Below are 14,707 nucleotides of genomic sequence, written 5' to 3' on the forward strand. Positions count from 1 at the left end.
TTGCATATTATTCAAATTTGGCCAAGAACTTGAGGACATGGTCTTTCAAATTATCTGATTCCAACATTTAAGCCAGGAAGAGCTAAGAAGCATTCACTCTAAATAGTATACACAAAAACAATTGAAAGCAAGTAACATATGGGAAGGGTAATTCGTTAGAAGTGATGTTATACATATGATGCAAATCACACATCACATCAAAGTCTTGTTCTACTTCCTAGTTTTATTTTTAGCTTTCACAGTGCTAGGTTAGCTAGTCTGATCCCAGAAGTATCCTTGCATCATGACATATCACAGGTACATAATTCAACTCACACATAAATGGGAAAAAAAAAAAGAAACTTAGGAGACTCAGAGGCACATTCAATAAGTTTACATTTAATAAAGGTTGTGGTGAGACACTTTAGGAAAACTGAAGACAGAACTCTCATGGTTTGGCAATATTAAACTGGAAGCAGGGCCGGGTGCAGTGGCTCACACTTGTAATCCCAGCACTTTGGGAGGCCGAGGTGGGCGGATCATCAGAGGTCAGGAGATCAAGACCAGCCTGGCCAACATGGTGAAACCCATCTCTACTAAAAATACAAAAATTAGCCGGGCATTGTGGCACACACCTGTAATCCCAGCTACTTGGGAGGCTGCGGCAGGAGAATCACTTGAACCCGGGAGGCGGAGGTTGCAGTGAGCTGAGATCGTGCTATTGCACTCCAGCCTGGGGGACAAGAGCGAAAGTTCGTCTCAAGAAAGAAAAGAAAAGAAAAGAAAAGGAAAGGAAAGGAAAGGAAAGAAAAGAAAAGAGAGAAAGAAAGGAAAGAAAGAAAGGAAAGAAAGGAAGAAATAAAGAAAGAAAAGAAAAGAAAAGAAAAGAAAAGAAAAGAAAAAGAAAGAAAGAAAGAAAGAACTGGAAGCAGAAGTATTGATTTAAGGCCCTTTCTGCCATTTTGATTCCAGAAAAAATAAAAACTGCCTGATTAACTTTTTGCCAAACAGAAGTGATTAGTAGCAGGATTATTTTCCCTCAAAATTACGTAAAATTGAAGTATTTTTGATTTGTATGCATTTTTTGTTACAAGTGGTAATGAGAATATAGCAGTGAAACTTATAAATTAGGTCCTTTAATAACTAATACTTCCAAAAGTAAAAAAACTAAAATATTTCCAAATAAAAGCAATGATTAAGCTTAAATACTATCTATACAACTTGGGAGCAAAAGGAATATCTGTAGCTATGATGTGAATCTGATTTGACAGATTATATATTTTTACATTGAGTATAATGACTAATATTATAAAAGGGAGCTATAACTAGTAGAAAAATAACTCAGTAAGATTCTGCTGTTTTGTAATCAGGGAATATATTTGTCATTGACTCACAAAACAAAATGTGCTTTCAAAATCTTTTGAAACAATTTTTCTGAAATTTATTTCTAAAAGTCAGAGACAAAACTTTAGAAGTGACACATTTATACTAAGCATACATGCGTGAGCAAAAAAATAAGCACGGAATACAAAAATGAAATAGTGAAATTTTAATACAGTATTCTGAATACAAGTAGAATACCACTAGATAAGAATTGTATTTACCTAAGAAATCTATGATAGTATGGGTGGAGATAAACCAGTTTAGGATAGCCACTTCACTATTCACATTTTAATCAGTGCTGACCAGAAGCTAAAGCAATTTCTTTTAGGCTAAGATTGGCAATAAAATCATAGACCCAATTTCCCTTGTTATGAATCAAATGAACATGTTTTAAGGTGATTTGTCCTCATTTAGCGGTAGCTGGGGTAAGTCAAACCACAGAGAGCCCTTACAAAGACTAAGCACCAAATGATGAACTGTTTGTGGCTTTTGTTTTGGGCCATCTTAAGTTTTATTTTGTGTTTTCCAAATTCTTACAGGCAAAAGTTTTAACATGGACGTTTCAGCTTGGAGATCTTGCCAACTGTACTTACAACAGTTTTAAATCAATTGATACTTTCAGAACAATCTCAAGCTTATTTGGTCCCTGAAAATTCAATAGGGCCAAATGCATTAACTGGAAATAGTATTTTTTTAAAGTCTTAATCAAAGATGATAATGGATAAAACAACTATATAGGCTCTCAGGCTCTCATACACAATCTTTCTAAATTTTCACCCTGTAAGAAATGATTACAATGTCCTTCAGGCTTGTTATACACCCCCACAGAATCAAAAAGAAAGCCAACAAAGAATTTAACATTTCAACAAGCTAGGAACTATTTACTGTAAGCATATCGTGAAATTCTGGAAGACATACTATCAATACTTTGAGAAAACACTATTAACATGTGTTGAAGAAGGCAGTTTATAAATGAAACATTACAAATCTTATGTTTATGCATACAACTTATAAAATAGAAAAAAGCTGCTATTTTTCCAATAGTATAGCATCACACTAACACTATATAGTTAAGATTGAAAACTTCTGTACACACGTTCACTACATCTCCAAAGCAGCATATGCCTCTTAGACATCCTCATTTGTTATCTAACATATGCCAATCATGGTCTCAGGGATTTGTATCAGTTTGAGCAGGCTAAAACAATCATTCTGCCTTACTTAACTTTAGACACAGTTAACTAGCTTCAGGGAACAAAAGTTTCATAATCAATGAAGAAACATTAATACCAAATCCCCACAACAGGATGGAAAACATTTCTAAGGAGAGGATATAATCCTAACAGAATGGACTATGCCCCTAGGTACAGTGAATGTGGGAATTAATTAGGAGTCTGAAAAAATACATTAAGATATATAAAATTTAAGTGATTATCAAATCAGTAGTAACTACTAGAAACTTAAATATGAATTATTGATGTTTTTCTAATGCAACATCATCCAGTTTACTGCTTAGGACCACTCTCAAAGCTGATCTGCCATTACATTTTGCCATTAGTGCAAATTAATACCCAAATAATAGGGAGCAGTTTGAATCACGCAGAATTTCAAAAACAGAATGATTGTGTATCTTTTTGTATTCTGAAAATAGTGCTATAAAACTCAATTATTCCTAGCTTCTAAAATCTACCATCTTAGATAGTTCAAATTAAACATGGTTGCCTGCAAATTCTTTTCTAGAGGAGGTAAACACAAAACACATATGGTTATGTTTTGCTGCTGGTCTCCTCATATATGTGCTTCATCAACGAGAGCACTACTCTAGGCATGCATTTATCATACTACTTTAACGTAACTGAACATGAGGACAACAGTTCACATTTTGATAAGTGATTTATTTTGGTGGCAGGCTTATTTTTTAATGAAAACAAAACAAATCTCTGAAGTCAAATGGCCAGTTTGACAACCTGAATTAGAAACTTGTCAGTAAAAAAATCTTAAGACATGGAAAGCTGTTACTGAAAAATACACAATCTAACTTTTTTTCACTTTGGCTTTTTCTTTTATAAATGAAGATTTGTGGTAAAAGTCAAAGATAACTCCAAGTCACACAGGGCATCATTTGTCACTGCTTTGTAACAGAAATATATCTTGTAAGTATTTTTAACCTGAATTTCAAAGAATTTAAGATTTTTTATTAAAGCTTTAGTCCAAGTTTCCAGCTGTTAAATTTTTAAAAAATATAATTTGGGTCTCTGATAGAACTTAACTGGGCTAAGCTACTTGGATAATCTTACAGGACAGTGAGGTTCAAACAGAGATCATTTCCTGAACATGGTTCATCTTTAAGAGAACAATTTCCTCATCCAAACAGTTATGCAGGATACTGCCAGATCTCCACTACAAAAAACCTGCCAGAATTTCTAGACAATTGTTTACCATCCATGTTAAAAACCTTGTACCACCAGAGGCAAAGCAGATAAAGTAAACTTGTTTCTAGTCTAGACTATTCACCTAAATAAACTCATAAAGTCGCAGAGAAAAATTAATGAATAAAGTAATTTTATCTGATCTGTCAGCCAAAAAAACATTACTAATTCTCTATAAAAAAGAGAAAACTCAACCATAAAATGTCTAAGTAAAAATGCCAATCTTGAAGTCTTTTAACACCAAGACATAGAAAAAAGTTTGCAAATTCAAGATGATGCTTAAAATGAAAGCTATGGTTCGAAATTAGTATTCATAGTAAGAGACTAAAATCTTGTCACTGCAAAATTCCCTTTGGCTTTTGGCATTGACATTGAAAGATTTTAGTCTTTTGGTCACTTGAAGCTGCTACAAAATACAACAATAAGCCTTTAAAATGGGGGCGGGAAAAGTATGGAATTGAAAGATAGTTAAGGTAACTACATCATATACAAGTAAAACATAGTTTGAAATAAACAGTCATTTCTGCTAGGGATCTGAAGATATAAGAACAGTTTTCCACTATCCCTTCCTTTTTGAAGAGGATCCTCTAAAGAAAATAATTCCTTTAAGTTACTGTTAAGTGGTGTTGCCTGGCAGCAGCTTCAATAGGCTAGTCTTCAATCCAAGTAATTAAGCAATCTCACAAGGAATAATCATACATGGCAACAGGGTAAAAAAGCAGGGCAGTTCTTCCATGCACAAACATTTCAGGAGAAAAACCATTAATTTTAAAGATAACCATCAGGTTTCAGGTATCCTAGCACACTCTAAACCTAGGTTTTGCTTTATACCATTGGTGACTAAAATTAACAATAAGTTTTGCAGTGAGGTGTTTTTTTTTTTTTTTGCCTGCAACTATATACACATTGCAAAACTATTCTGTGTCACATGATTTTAAATGAAATAAATACAAAAATGAACCACACAATCAACACATAACTTTAATACTCCACATTTATCTTGATCACAATGGTGGTAACCTCCTAGTCAACAATCTTGTGAGTTGAGGAGTTGATTCTCATTCTCATATCCATCAGGAAGATATGCCCTCCGTAGCTGGTCTGACTTAGGTATGGAACCTCCATTCTTCACATGGCGAGATAGGAAAGCACGGACTGCTGGGTGATCAGCCTTCTCAAGTGGGATGTTGGCTTCCAGGCACATTTTCACAAAGTCCTGGATAACACTGACTTTCTCTGTTTGCGCAGTACTGTTGCACTGAAGAGATGCAGTTAGGGGCCTCTGCTTCTTTCTCACATTCTGCTCTTCAAATTCTGCCTTCCTCTTGGTATGAGTCTTTGACTTGAGGTGGTCACTAATGGCAGACTTGCGAACATGATTCAGAACCACATTGCAAGAAGTGCAGAAGAGTTTTCCTCCATCTTCGTGCAGCTCACCTCCAAACTCAGTGACTCGATCCAGGGGAGTCACATACAAAGCAGTCTTAGAACGGTTTCGAGCAGGTGGTGCTGTTACTACAAATCGCTCCATTCTGACTCTAAATAAATATGGTTCTTTCAAGACAAAAGAAACAAAGATGAGTATTATAACAACAGTTCATTCTGGAAGTAATTAACAATAAAAGGCAGTATATAAACACTTTAAATACTTCAAAAAACTTAATTCAAATTAGTAGACTGTGTGTCTATTAATCTTAACTTACCTGAAATATATAAGGGAAGGCAAAACTAGAACAAGTTACTAACCAGTAGCAATCAGGTCCATTCCTTGATTTTTATGAAATTCAAATAAATTAGACCATAAAGAAAGAACTGAAACTATCCTAGATGTCACTATTAGTTAGGGAAACCTAATCACAGTTCAACATTTAGGATATAAATTACATTCAGGATATAAATTGTATTAATCTTATCCAATTTAGATATGCATTCAAGTTCAAAAGAGCTTCTTTCCTGTCACAATTCTGGGACAACTGATTTTAGGAACACAACTGTGGATAAAGTTTTTTCAAACAGGTAGGCCTATAAACTGCCATAATTCTATATGAAGATGAATATAGTTTCCAAAATTGTTCTGAGGAAAAACCACAAAAAAAAAACCATACCAAATATAACTATAAGCAACAATGACATTAAATTGTAAAGCCAAAATACACAGTTCAAAGTTATTTTGTAATGCATGTATACCTCTGTTTTCCAAAAGGTGTTAAGATATGCAAAGTCTTACTTCTCTAATACTTGTTTCCTTTTCCCATTAAAATTAATAATTACATTTGTTAATACTTATTTCACTTATTAACTAGTAAGAACATAGTGTCTAGTATACAGCAGAACCACAATTAAAATTTGATGGAAAAAGTACATATCTTCACTATTTGTCCAAATATTTATATTTATTTAATCTAGAAGCAGCTTAATTAATTCCTCAATTTATCCTAATAACACACTTTTATGAGCACTGCACTAAATACCAAAATCACAGCCTTATGGGCATTGAAACCTTTAGATTATAAACATATTTTGGTAGGTGACAAATCATCAAGTCTTAATTGTTCCCTGGGGCCATACCTTTGGGCTCTTAACAATAACCAAGACTTAAGAAGTTAAAGTGAATTTGATAAAATTCAAGATGGAAGTCTGTCTGCATAAATATGTTAGAGAAATAATTCTAAGTGCGCTCTGAAGAATTATGCTTCATAAGTGTAATCAGAAATGATGGAGTATTCCATGAATACACACTAGAGAATAGCTGGGTAACATGAACTCTCTTTCAAAAGGACTTTAAATTGCCAACGTTATCAGATACTCATGGATCCAGAAGATTAAACATTCCACAGAAATTCTGAAAAGTACGATAAAGTCTAGGTTTTAATAGATTTAATTTTATTTTTTCCACTTTTTTTTTTTTCTAGTGCACAGCTCTCATTTGCCAAATATTGTGTTAGGCTACAGGTTTGCAACGGCAGAGAAGACAGTTATGATTCCTACCTAGTACTTACCATTACACGTTTATACTTTAAGCAAATGGTATGTGTTTTACACTCCCACGACAAATCAGTACCAATTATAATTAATGGTTCTAACCTAGTTGTGGTAAATATATCAAATATAACCTAGTTGTGGTAAATATGAGGTAAATATACCAAATATGGTTAATGGTTCTAACCTAGTTGTGGTAAATATTAAATATTTGTGCCCCGTAATGCGTAAGTCTTACTTTCTATGTAAAAAGTCTTGTATCTTTAAATATTTGGATTTCAAAAACAATAAGTATGTAATTCTTTATAGCACAAAATGCTCAATCATTTGTGCTAATGTGAAAGGCCTATACTTTCCAATGTTTTCGTAATTTCAAAAAGTCTGTTTATGTTACTGCAGAGGCAAATTTCCACCCAGTAGAGGATGCTCGAGTTTACATACCCGAAGAACAAAAGTGTTTTCAATAGAAGATAAAACATTTTCAACAAATGAAGAAATTAAAAAGTGCAGGAATTAGCCAACAAAAGAGAAAAAGCAAATCGTTTGATAGATCAAAATAAAACTCATCATAAGTTTTCAAGTTTAAATGTTTACCGGATTAGTTTCCAGTTTTTTTCGTCTTGATACTTAGCAGGGAATGGTCTCCAGAGCGAAACCAGAGACACATCAAATCCTGGCACTTTCCGTTCGTTCAACCCCGGAGATGCCTTCAAATCAGTTTTTCAACAAGTGGTGGTGGGGAAATAGTTTCTGGGCTTGCACCCGATTTTCCCTGCGGTGCCAGGAAGTCATGCCTTTACTGTAAAACACGAAAAACAAATGGAAGGAAAAAATGGGGGACGGAAGGAGGGTGACTGAAAAGATGAACAAGAACGTCAACAACTGCCACCACGCAGGTGTTTCTAAAATCACTTTATAGGTAACTACAAACCCGATCCCAACGTTTACCCTAACACTTCCCCTCCTAGGTCCCCTCCTCGGTGGTCCGCCCGCTTGGCACCTCCTCCAGCTCCCCAGGCCCCGGGGTTCGGGCGGGGGCGGGGGAGAGGCGGGGCCCGGGACGTTCCCGGCGTCTGGGCTCTCTCCTCGGGCGCCAAGCCCAGCACGCCGGCGCCCGGCCGTCCCGACCCCGCTAGCCGGGCAGGGCCGAGTCCCAGGTGCCAGCTGTGGGCCCGGGAACTCGACAGCCGACTTGGCGGCAGTCTCAAGGGAGGCGGCGGCAGGCGCCTGGCGGAGGCGGCCGCTGTCAGGCTTCCCGTCTCCTCCCTCTTCCTCCCGCCGACAACTGTGCCCCGGCCCCGCCCCCGGTTCCAGCTTCAGGACGGAAGGCCCCGGGCCCAGAGCCCACACCAACGGTCGGGCCCACCCTCGGCCTCCCTAGCTCCTTGGTACCGTAGGATCGAGGCCGCCGTTAGGGAAAGTGGACGAGGCCCGGCCAGAAAAGAAAAGAGAAGGAAGAAAGAGGAGCAAGGGAATAAGGGAAGAGGAGAATTCGTCGCTGCCACCGTCGCCGCCGTTGCCCGATCGAGCCCCGCGGCGGCCGCCGTGTCCCCCGCCGCGCCCCGTCCGCCTGCACCGCCTATGGCAGAGCCCGTAGGCGGACCCCAGCAACCGCCGAGCAGCATTGACCAACAGACGGCCGGTTTATCAAACAGACTGCCGATTTCACCAATAGTAGTGGAAGGGCGGGCATGAGCATGATTGGCAGCTTGCGTCTTCCAGTAAAAACTGGGGGCGTGGGTGGGCGGAGCCGGAAGTAGAGCCCAGCCGAGAGGCCCCTGTCCGGCTAGGGAGGAGGGAAGGGGGAGGGAACTAGAGAGGAGGAGGAGGTTAGCCTAGGCATCTACGGCGGCGGCGGCGCAGGGGCTGGTACGCGCTGGGCGGCGAGAGCCTCATGGCGGAGGAAGAGAGCGACCAAGAGGCCGAACGCCTCGGAGAAGAGCTTGTGGCCATTGTGGAGTCCCCGCTGGGCCCTGTGGGGCTTAGAGCTGCGGGCGACGGCAGAGGCGGCGCTGGCAGCGGCAACTGCGGCGGCGGCGTCGGAATCAGCAGTCGGGATTACTGCCGACGCTTCTGTCAGGTGAGGCGTCCGTTGGCCGCCCCGACTTGTCACCCGGGTCCTGGGCCTCTCTGCGTCTCCTGGCCTTCTCGTCCATGAATCTGGTGTATGTCCAGTGCCCGCTCCTCCCCAACAAGGAGGGTGAGGCTGAAGCTCCCTCCTCCACTTATCCGGCTTGGAGTGGGGGGCGGGGAGCAAGGCGAGGGTGACCCACGGGCTTAGGGCTGCTGAGAAAGTGAGTTTGTCGGGGATGGAGGGGCTGGAAAGAAGGAAGGTCGGCTGTCCGGAAAGCTCTGTCCTGACATGCCTTCCCTACCCCAAACAGACCTTCCTGCCCGAGAGTCCCGCCTTTCTTATGTTTCCTACACTGGTCTTTCTCACCTCATTTGGCACCTCTGGTAACATTTTCTGCCTTCCCCTCTCCGCCGATTGCCCCCCGTGTTCTCCCCTTTTTTTCCGGGATGAAAGACATGCCATCTTTCCTGTCACTGCCACTGTTCCCCCTCTTCTAGGGTCTCCTGTCATCCCCTCACAAGATCCCGCTGGGCCGGTTCTCCAGTTGGCGTAGACGCTGACCCACGGTGATTTAGTTACTTTTTTCGGACAGAGAGTGCGTTAAGGCAATGTGATTGTCATATTTTTTTTAACCTCCTTCCGTTGACACACGCACTCTTTTCTAATTAACTGCTTATAATGAAAGTAATTTTCCTTAAACTCTTGCTCCGGTTAACATCACCAACCCCCCTCATCCTTCAATTTATGATGTATTTTATTTAGCCTGTAAAATACAGTGTCTGAACGGTGACATTAAATTATTTACTCAGTCGACCGTCACAGGGGTTTGATGCTGTTCAAAGTGTTTGTAATCAAATATAACAAATATACCCTACTTTTTTAGGGGTAAAGTTTGTGTACTCTGCATTCTCGTCTACTTGGCATTTGTAATTTAAACGGTTTGTTCCCATTCACAACAGTCTTTTTTTGCAAGCTATTTTGGGAAAAAAAAATTAACTGCTCCTTTTCCATCCTATCCCTTTTAAAATGCGTCCATTATTTTGGATGTATAGGGTTCAGATTCTGGCTCTACCATCTCCTGGCAGAAATTATTACCTTGGACAAGTTACTCTGTGTCTCAGTTTCCCCTTCTGTCAAAGAGGAGTAATAGTTAAATAAATATGTGAAGGGTCTGAATCAGGTAGCTATTAATTTCATTCTAATAACAAGTAGGAAATAAAGTTAATGAGAAATGGGCATCATGTTTGCTGACATTTCTTTCAATGCTTGTAAGGAATTTCTTTAAATGCTTATAAGGGATTTCTTTCAGAGCTTGTAAGGGAAAGCTTGTAAAGAATTCCCTTACAAGCATTGAAAGAAAAAGGATGGAGTTGACATTTTTCAGGTAAGTTTTTAATGCTTTAATTTAAATTGCCTTTTGATTTCATGTTTTTCCCCAGTGTCATAAAGAAGTTGGTTTGAAGAGAGTGTCAGTTTGTTTGGCATTGCTATTTAATGACTTTCTTGAAAATGTATTTTTATTTTGATAATTGGCATTCACTTTTATTTTGATAATTGGCATTCACTGAATTTAGAGGTTCAGTATCTTGTTTTCAGAGCACTTGTTTTCTAACTATACCTTTTACATCTAGAAACCACGCTGTTGGTAGATTTTGTATCTATAGGAATTGTAAACTTCTGAAAATTAGGATACAATTTATATTTTTAATATATTCAGGGGCTGAAAATCTATTTAATTTTTTTGTTTTGCTTTTTGTATCAATAACCAGCTACTAAAATTTTAGAACAAATGACACATTTAGCCTGCAAAACAGTGTCTTAATAGTGACAGTACAATAGTTTAAGAACAAATGAAGTTGACTACTTTATGACTTCCCTACCTCCTGTATATCCAAGGAAATAAAACAGGAAAAACTTAATGAACGTTTATTTTCTATTGCTAAATTATGTTAGACTGACATACTTTCATGTTACCAACTTTTACCTGAAACATAGTTTATTACCTGAAACTTTACATATTTTATAATACTCTAGGTTACTGATAGATCTGCTCTGAGGTTTTGTCCTGATTTTACTTTGCAGGTGAGCTTTGTGAAGTCCTTTTTTATATTAAAGATTTTAGATGGAATAAAATATTCCTTTATTAAGTTGAATTTTATCTACTGAGAAATAAAATTCTACCGTAGTAATTGCTTCATTCGTCAGTAAGGGAAGCAGGGGATTATTTAATCTAATTCCTAGTCGAAGATTTCTTTTTAAAAATTTGGTTTTCTGACACTGAGGCTAATATTAAGTATAATAATTTGTTTTTATTAGTGAATGACTTAATCGTGAGTAATGAAATGGATATTGTGCAGTTGGGGTATGTGACAGTTAACTAAATACATGAATTATACAGACAGGCTAGTGGTGTTTCAAAGAAAGGCTCTGGTTTATCTTCCTCTTTTTAGAGGGAAATATGAATCAAAATTTCTTGGCAGTTAGTTGTGTGGGCAAAGGGAGAGAGGAAGGAACACTTCTTTTCCAGAGGGGTTTTTGTGTCTTTTACCATAAGGAAAAGTAAAACAAGATACAGTGTAATGTTGGACTGGCCCTATCACATCCTCCCTTGGCTCTTGTTAGCTGACTCAATAAATGCTTAAATAAAACTGGCCCTTAAGTGATACTTAATTTGCTTTGAGGATGAAAGGTAGGGGAAAGTAACTTTTATGGAAGGCCTACTAACTCTTAAGCTTCAGTCAGCAAGTAACATAGTTGAAATTGAAGCATGAACAAGTTAATGTGTCTTAGTTTCCATTATGTAGACATGCTGGGATTTGAACTCAGTCTTCAGTTTCTGCTGAAAAGCAGTAAGTAAATCCTCAATTATAGAGGGGAATTTTTTTTTTTTTTTTTTTTTTTTTTTTTTGCAAGTGATGTGAAAGGAAAAAAGTTACTGGAAATAACTTGGTATTATGGATGAAAAGTTTAGAAAGTACTCTTTCATTATGGCACAGTAGTAAGAAATATTTCAAGAAGCAGACTTATTGTCTGACTTGTTAAGTGCTGTAAACACTTTTCTAATTCCTGAAAGTTTTAATGATTCAATTTATTTTGTCACCAGATACACTGAATTTTTTGTCATAAATTGATTGTAAACTAAGGAAGTTAAGATACTTTCTTCTTAGTTCAGTGCCAGAATGAATATAATGAGTAATAAAAAAGGATTTCTGGAACTACTTTGATATGTTGATTGAAATATAATTTAAAATTATTTCATATTACAGTGGGGTTAATAGTCATGCCACGAGGATGTCATGAATATAAAAAGAGAGAATATTTCTCTCTTGTAAAATCCTCTGAGGATTTATGAGGGACATTAGAGATAATCTGTAGGTAGCTTATAATTTGTGTTTCGCAGTAAACTTGAAAGAAAATTTAGAAATGTTACAATTCTTAAATTCTGTTATTTAACTAGAAAAGCCGAATGCTCCTGGTGAAACACAGTGATTTATAAAAAAACTATGGCAGGGGTTCTCAGAGATTTTGTTTCCCTTAGGAGACATTTGGCAATGTCAGGAGATACTTTTGATTGTCATGATTGAGGTTTGCTGCTGACATCTAGTGCATGGAGGCTAGAGATGCTACTGAACATCCTACAATGCACAGGATAGCTCTAACAACAAAGAATTAACTGGTCCGGAATATCAGTAATGCCGAGGTTGAGAAACTTGGCTGTACCCTTACTTTGGGACTCTTAGTGGGTACCTTATATGCATAATGCTGATATAAATGGCAGTAAAGTTTTTAATGATCCTCAAATAGTTTTTAAGTAACGACGGTGGGCCAGGCACTGTAATAGATGCCTTAAGAGATGGTATTCAGCAGAAAAGAGAGTTTGTCTCATTGTATTATAAAATACATTCTAATGTCTCTTAATTTAGAGAAATTAAAATTTGTGTCAGGAAGAAACAATCCTTATTTCTTGGTCTTGATATAGGATTTACATAATACTTATTATAGCTCTATGAGTAGTTTTCTAGGGTATAATACATTTTTACTAATTCATGCTATTAATTGGGATTTTAAATTTATCTTTAATTTTTATTAATGTACTTAGTTTTAAGAAGTCATATAAGGCCTAAGTACCAGGAATTGCATTTTGGTGCTAATGGAGACCTGACTTAAGTAGTTTAAACAAGGTGGGCATTTATTTCTTATGTAAAAAAATCTTGAATAGACAGTGTAGGGATGGTACAGTGGCCATACCATCATTTGCTCTTTCTTACTAGTCATCCTTGTCTTAGCATCCCGAGTTTGTGTCATGATCCAAGGTAGTTGCTTGAGTCCCAACTATCACATCTGACTTCCCAGTGGCAGGAGCTGGTTGTCTCTGTGGTGTAAACCAAAACAACTTGTCCTAAATCCTACTTAATGACCCACTTTCATCTTGTGAGTTATCCCCATCTGAAAAGAATGTTAGGAAATTTTTCTAGATTTTTGTTTCTTGAGCAACACGTGCCTATGATTCTGTTAGTATGGAAGAAAACAAGAATGGATATTATTGAACAACCAGCTTCTTTTTTTTTTTTTTTTTTTTGCCACAGCTTATAACAAAAAATAGCAGTCATGCCCTGTCCTCTTCCTTTCCTACTTCTTATTCTCCAGAGGCTATCACTGGCAACTCTTTCAGTTTTGATGTTTACCTCTATATTTATAAGTAATTTTTTCCCTAGTTGTTTTAGATGGAATCAGTTGGCCCAGTACAGGAAGGAGATAGGGACTACCTTACTGTCTCAGTATTGATCTCACTATTGAGCATGTTCACTATGTACACTTTGATTATACCCCGTTTTTGTTTATCCCTTTCCTTTCTCCTACCCTCTTTGTGTCCAAATGTTCAGTGTCTTCAGAGAATTAGGAGTTAGTTGCCATTGTTTTGTTAGGGGAGGGATCTAGGGGAGATTTTGAACAGATCTTTTTGTTTCTGACTCTGTTTTCACATCTTTTGGAGGTATGTGGTGCCGCAAATTCCTGAGATGTTCTGGGGTTCTGGGGTTGATTCAAGCACACACTAGCTTGTTCCCAAACTCCCTCTACTGATTGATGGCTCGGCTTTCAGTTTCTTGGGTATGTTAAGCCAGTTACCACCCATCCATCTAATTTCCAACTACCCATCTGTAGAGATGTCTCCTTTTTTATTGCTTTGTCCTGTGGGTTTAGCTCTTTTAAAACACAAATATTTTTACTGTTATTTTAGTGGAGTTTTCAAGTAGGATCAGACGTAAATGTGGTTCAATCTGTCACGTTTAACTAGAAGTCTCAAATTAGTTTTCTAGCTCAGTAAATAATAGTATGAAAGATGAAAAGGAAAGTATTGAGAATAATTTGCAGTCACTTATTTACTTTTGAAAAAGAGTATCCTATTTTCTGATCTATTCTGTAGTGAATATCCAGAGCTAGAAATGATTTAATTGCATTGATTTATGTTATGTGTTCTTTTTGGCAAAATTATTTTTATTTCTCAATTGCAAATGAAAATTTTAGCTTTTTAAAAAGTTTTCAAATTTTGGCACATTTGGGATATTTCAAGTCTTCATAAAAGGTGAATTCCCTGGAAAGACATTAACTTGTTTATTATAATTAGGAAAAAACAAAACAAATGAACCTTAGATGTTGATGGCTGTATTTGGGGAGCTAAATCCTTTTTTTTGTTATTGTTGCTCCTTAATGCCTTTACAGGTTGACTTTCAGAGTTGAGTTGAACTGATTGTTCATAATGACATTGTTTGTAATAGCAAATCATTGAAAACCACCTAAATGACTATTGTTAGGGGAGGTAGTACCTATAATGTAATCCTATGTCCCTTTTCCCTAAACAATC

General features: G+C 37.6%; 3 protein-coding genes across 9 annotated transcripts in view; 1 reads left to right on the forward strand and 2 right to left on the reverse strand.

Annotated features, from left to right (window-relative positions):
• Positions 1–1,397: 1,397 nt before the first annotated feature.
• Positions 1,398–5,322, reverse strand: CGGBP1 (CGG triplet repeat binding protein 1). The gene has a single exon (XM_054551677.2). It carries the CDS (start codon positions 5,320–5,322, stop codon positions 4,819–4,821), a length of 504 nt encoding a protein of 167 aa, XP_054407652.1. The 3' UTR covers positions 1,398–4,818.
• LOC100437973 (uncharacterized) lies at positions 1,398–8,395 on the reverse strand. Its single transcript, XM_009238685.4, has 3 exons — positions 8,163–8,395; positions 7,365–7,569; positions 1,398–5,345 (listed from the first exon to the last, which is right to left on the reverse strand). The coding sequence occupies exons 1-2, from the start codon at positions 8,393–8,395 to the stop codon at positions 7,485–7,487; spliced, it is 318 nt and encodes a 105-aa protein (XP_009236960.2). The 3' UTR covers positions 1,398–5,345; positions 7,365–7,484.
• Positions 8,396–8,517: 122 nt separating this feature from the next.
• The window catches only part of ZNF654 (zinc finger protein 654), an 83,999-nt gene continuing 77,809 nt past the window's right edge, over positions 8,518–14,707 (forward strand). For 2 of the 7 annotated variants that reach the window (XM_054551672.2, XM_024244309.3), the window contains exon 1: positions 8,518–8,850. In XM_054551672.2, the coding sequence (XP_054407647.2) occupies positions 8,665–8,850 (186 nt within the window). In that variant the 5' untranslated portion in view covers positions 8,518–8,664. The remainder of the gene's footprint in view (positions 8,851–14,707) is intronic. The other 5 variants (XM_054551673.2, XM_024244310.3, XM_054551675.2 and 2 more) reach the window with 5 other exon arrangements.

This window comes from Pongo abelii, chromosome 2, assembly GCF_028885655.2.
Source record: "Pongo abelii isolate AG06213 chromosome 2, NHGRI_mPonAbe1-v2.0_pri, whole genome shotgun sequence".
Classification (NCBI taxonomy): Eukaryota; Metazoa; Chordata; class Mammalia; order Primates; family Hominidae; genus Pongo; species Pongo abelii.

Excerpts from the sequence above, each read along its gene's own strand:
- CGGBP1 (XM_054551677.2), bottom strand. The coding sequence starts at position 5,322 with ATGGAGCGATTTGTAGTAACAGCACCACCTGCTCGAAACCGTTCTAAG.
- LOC100437973 (XM_009238685.4), bottom strand. The coding sequence starts at position 8,395 with ATGCTGCTCGGCGGTTGCTGGGGTCCGCCTACGGGCTCTGCCATAGGC. Across the intron at positions 7,570-8,162 it reads ACGGCGGCCTCGATCCTACG|TAAAGGCATGACTTCCTGGC; the intron begins GTACCAAGGAGC and ends CGTGTTTTACAG.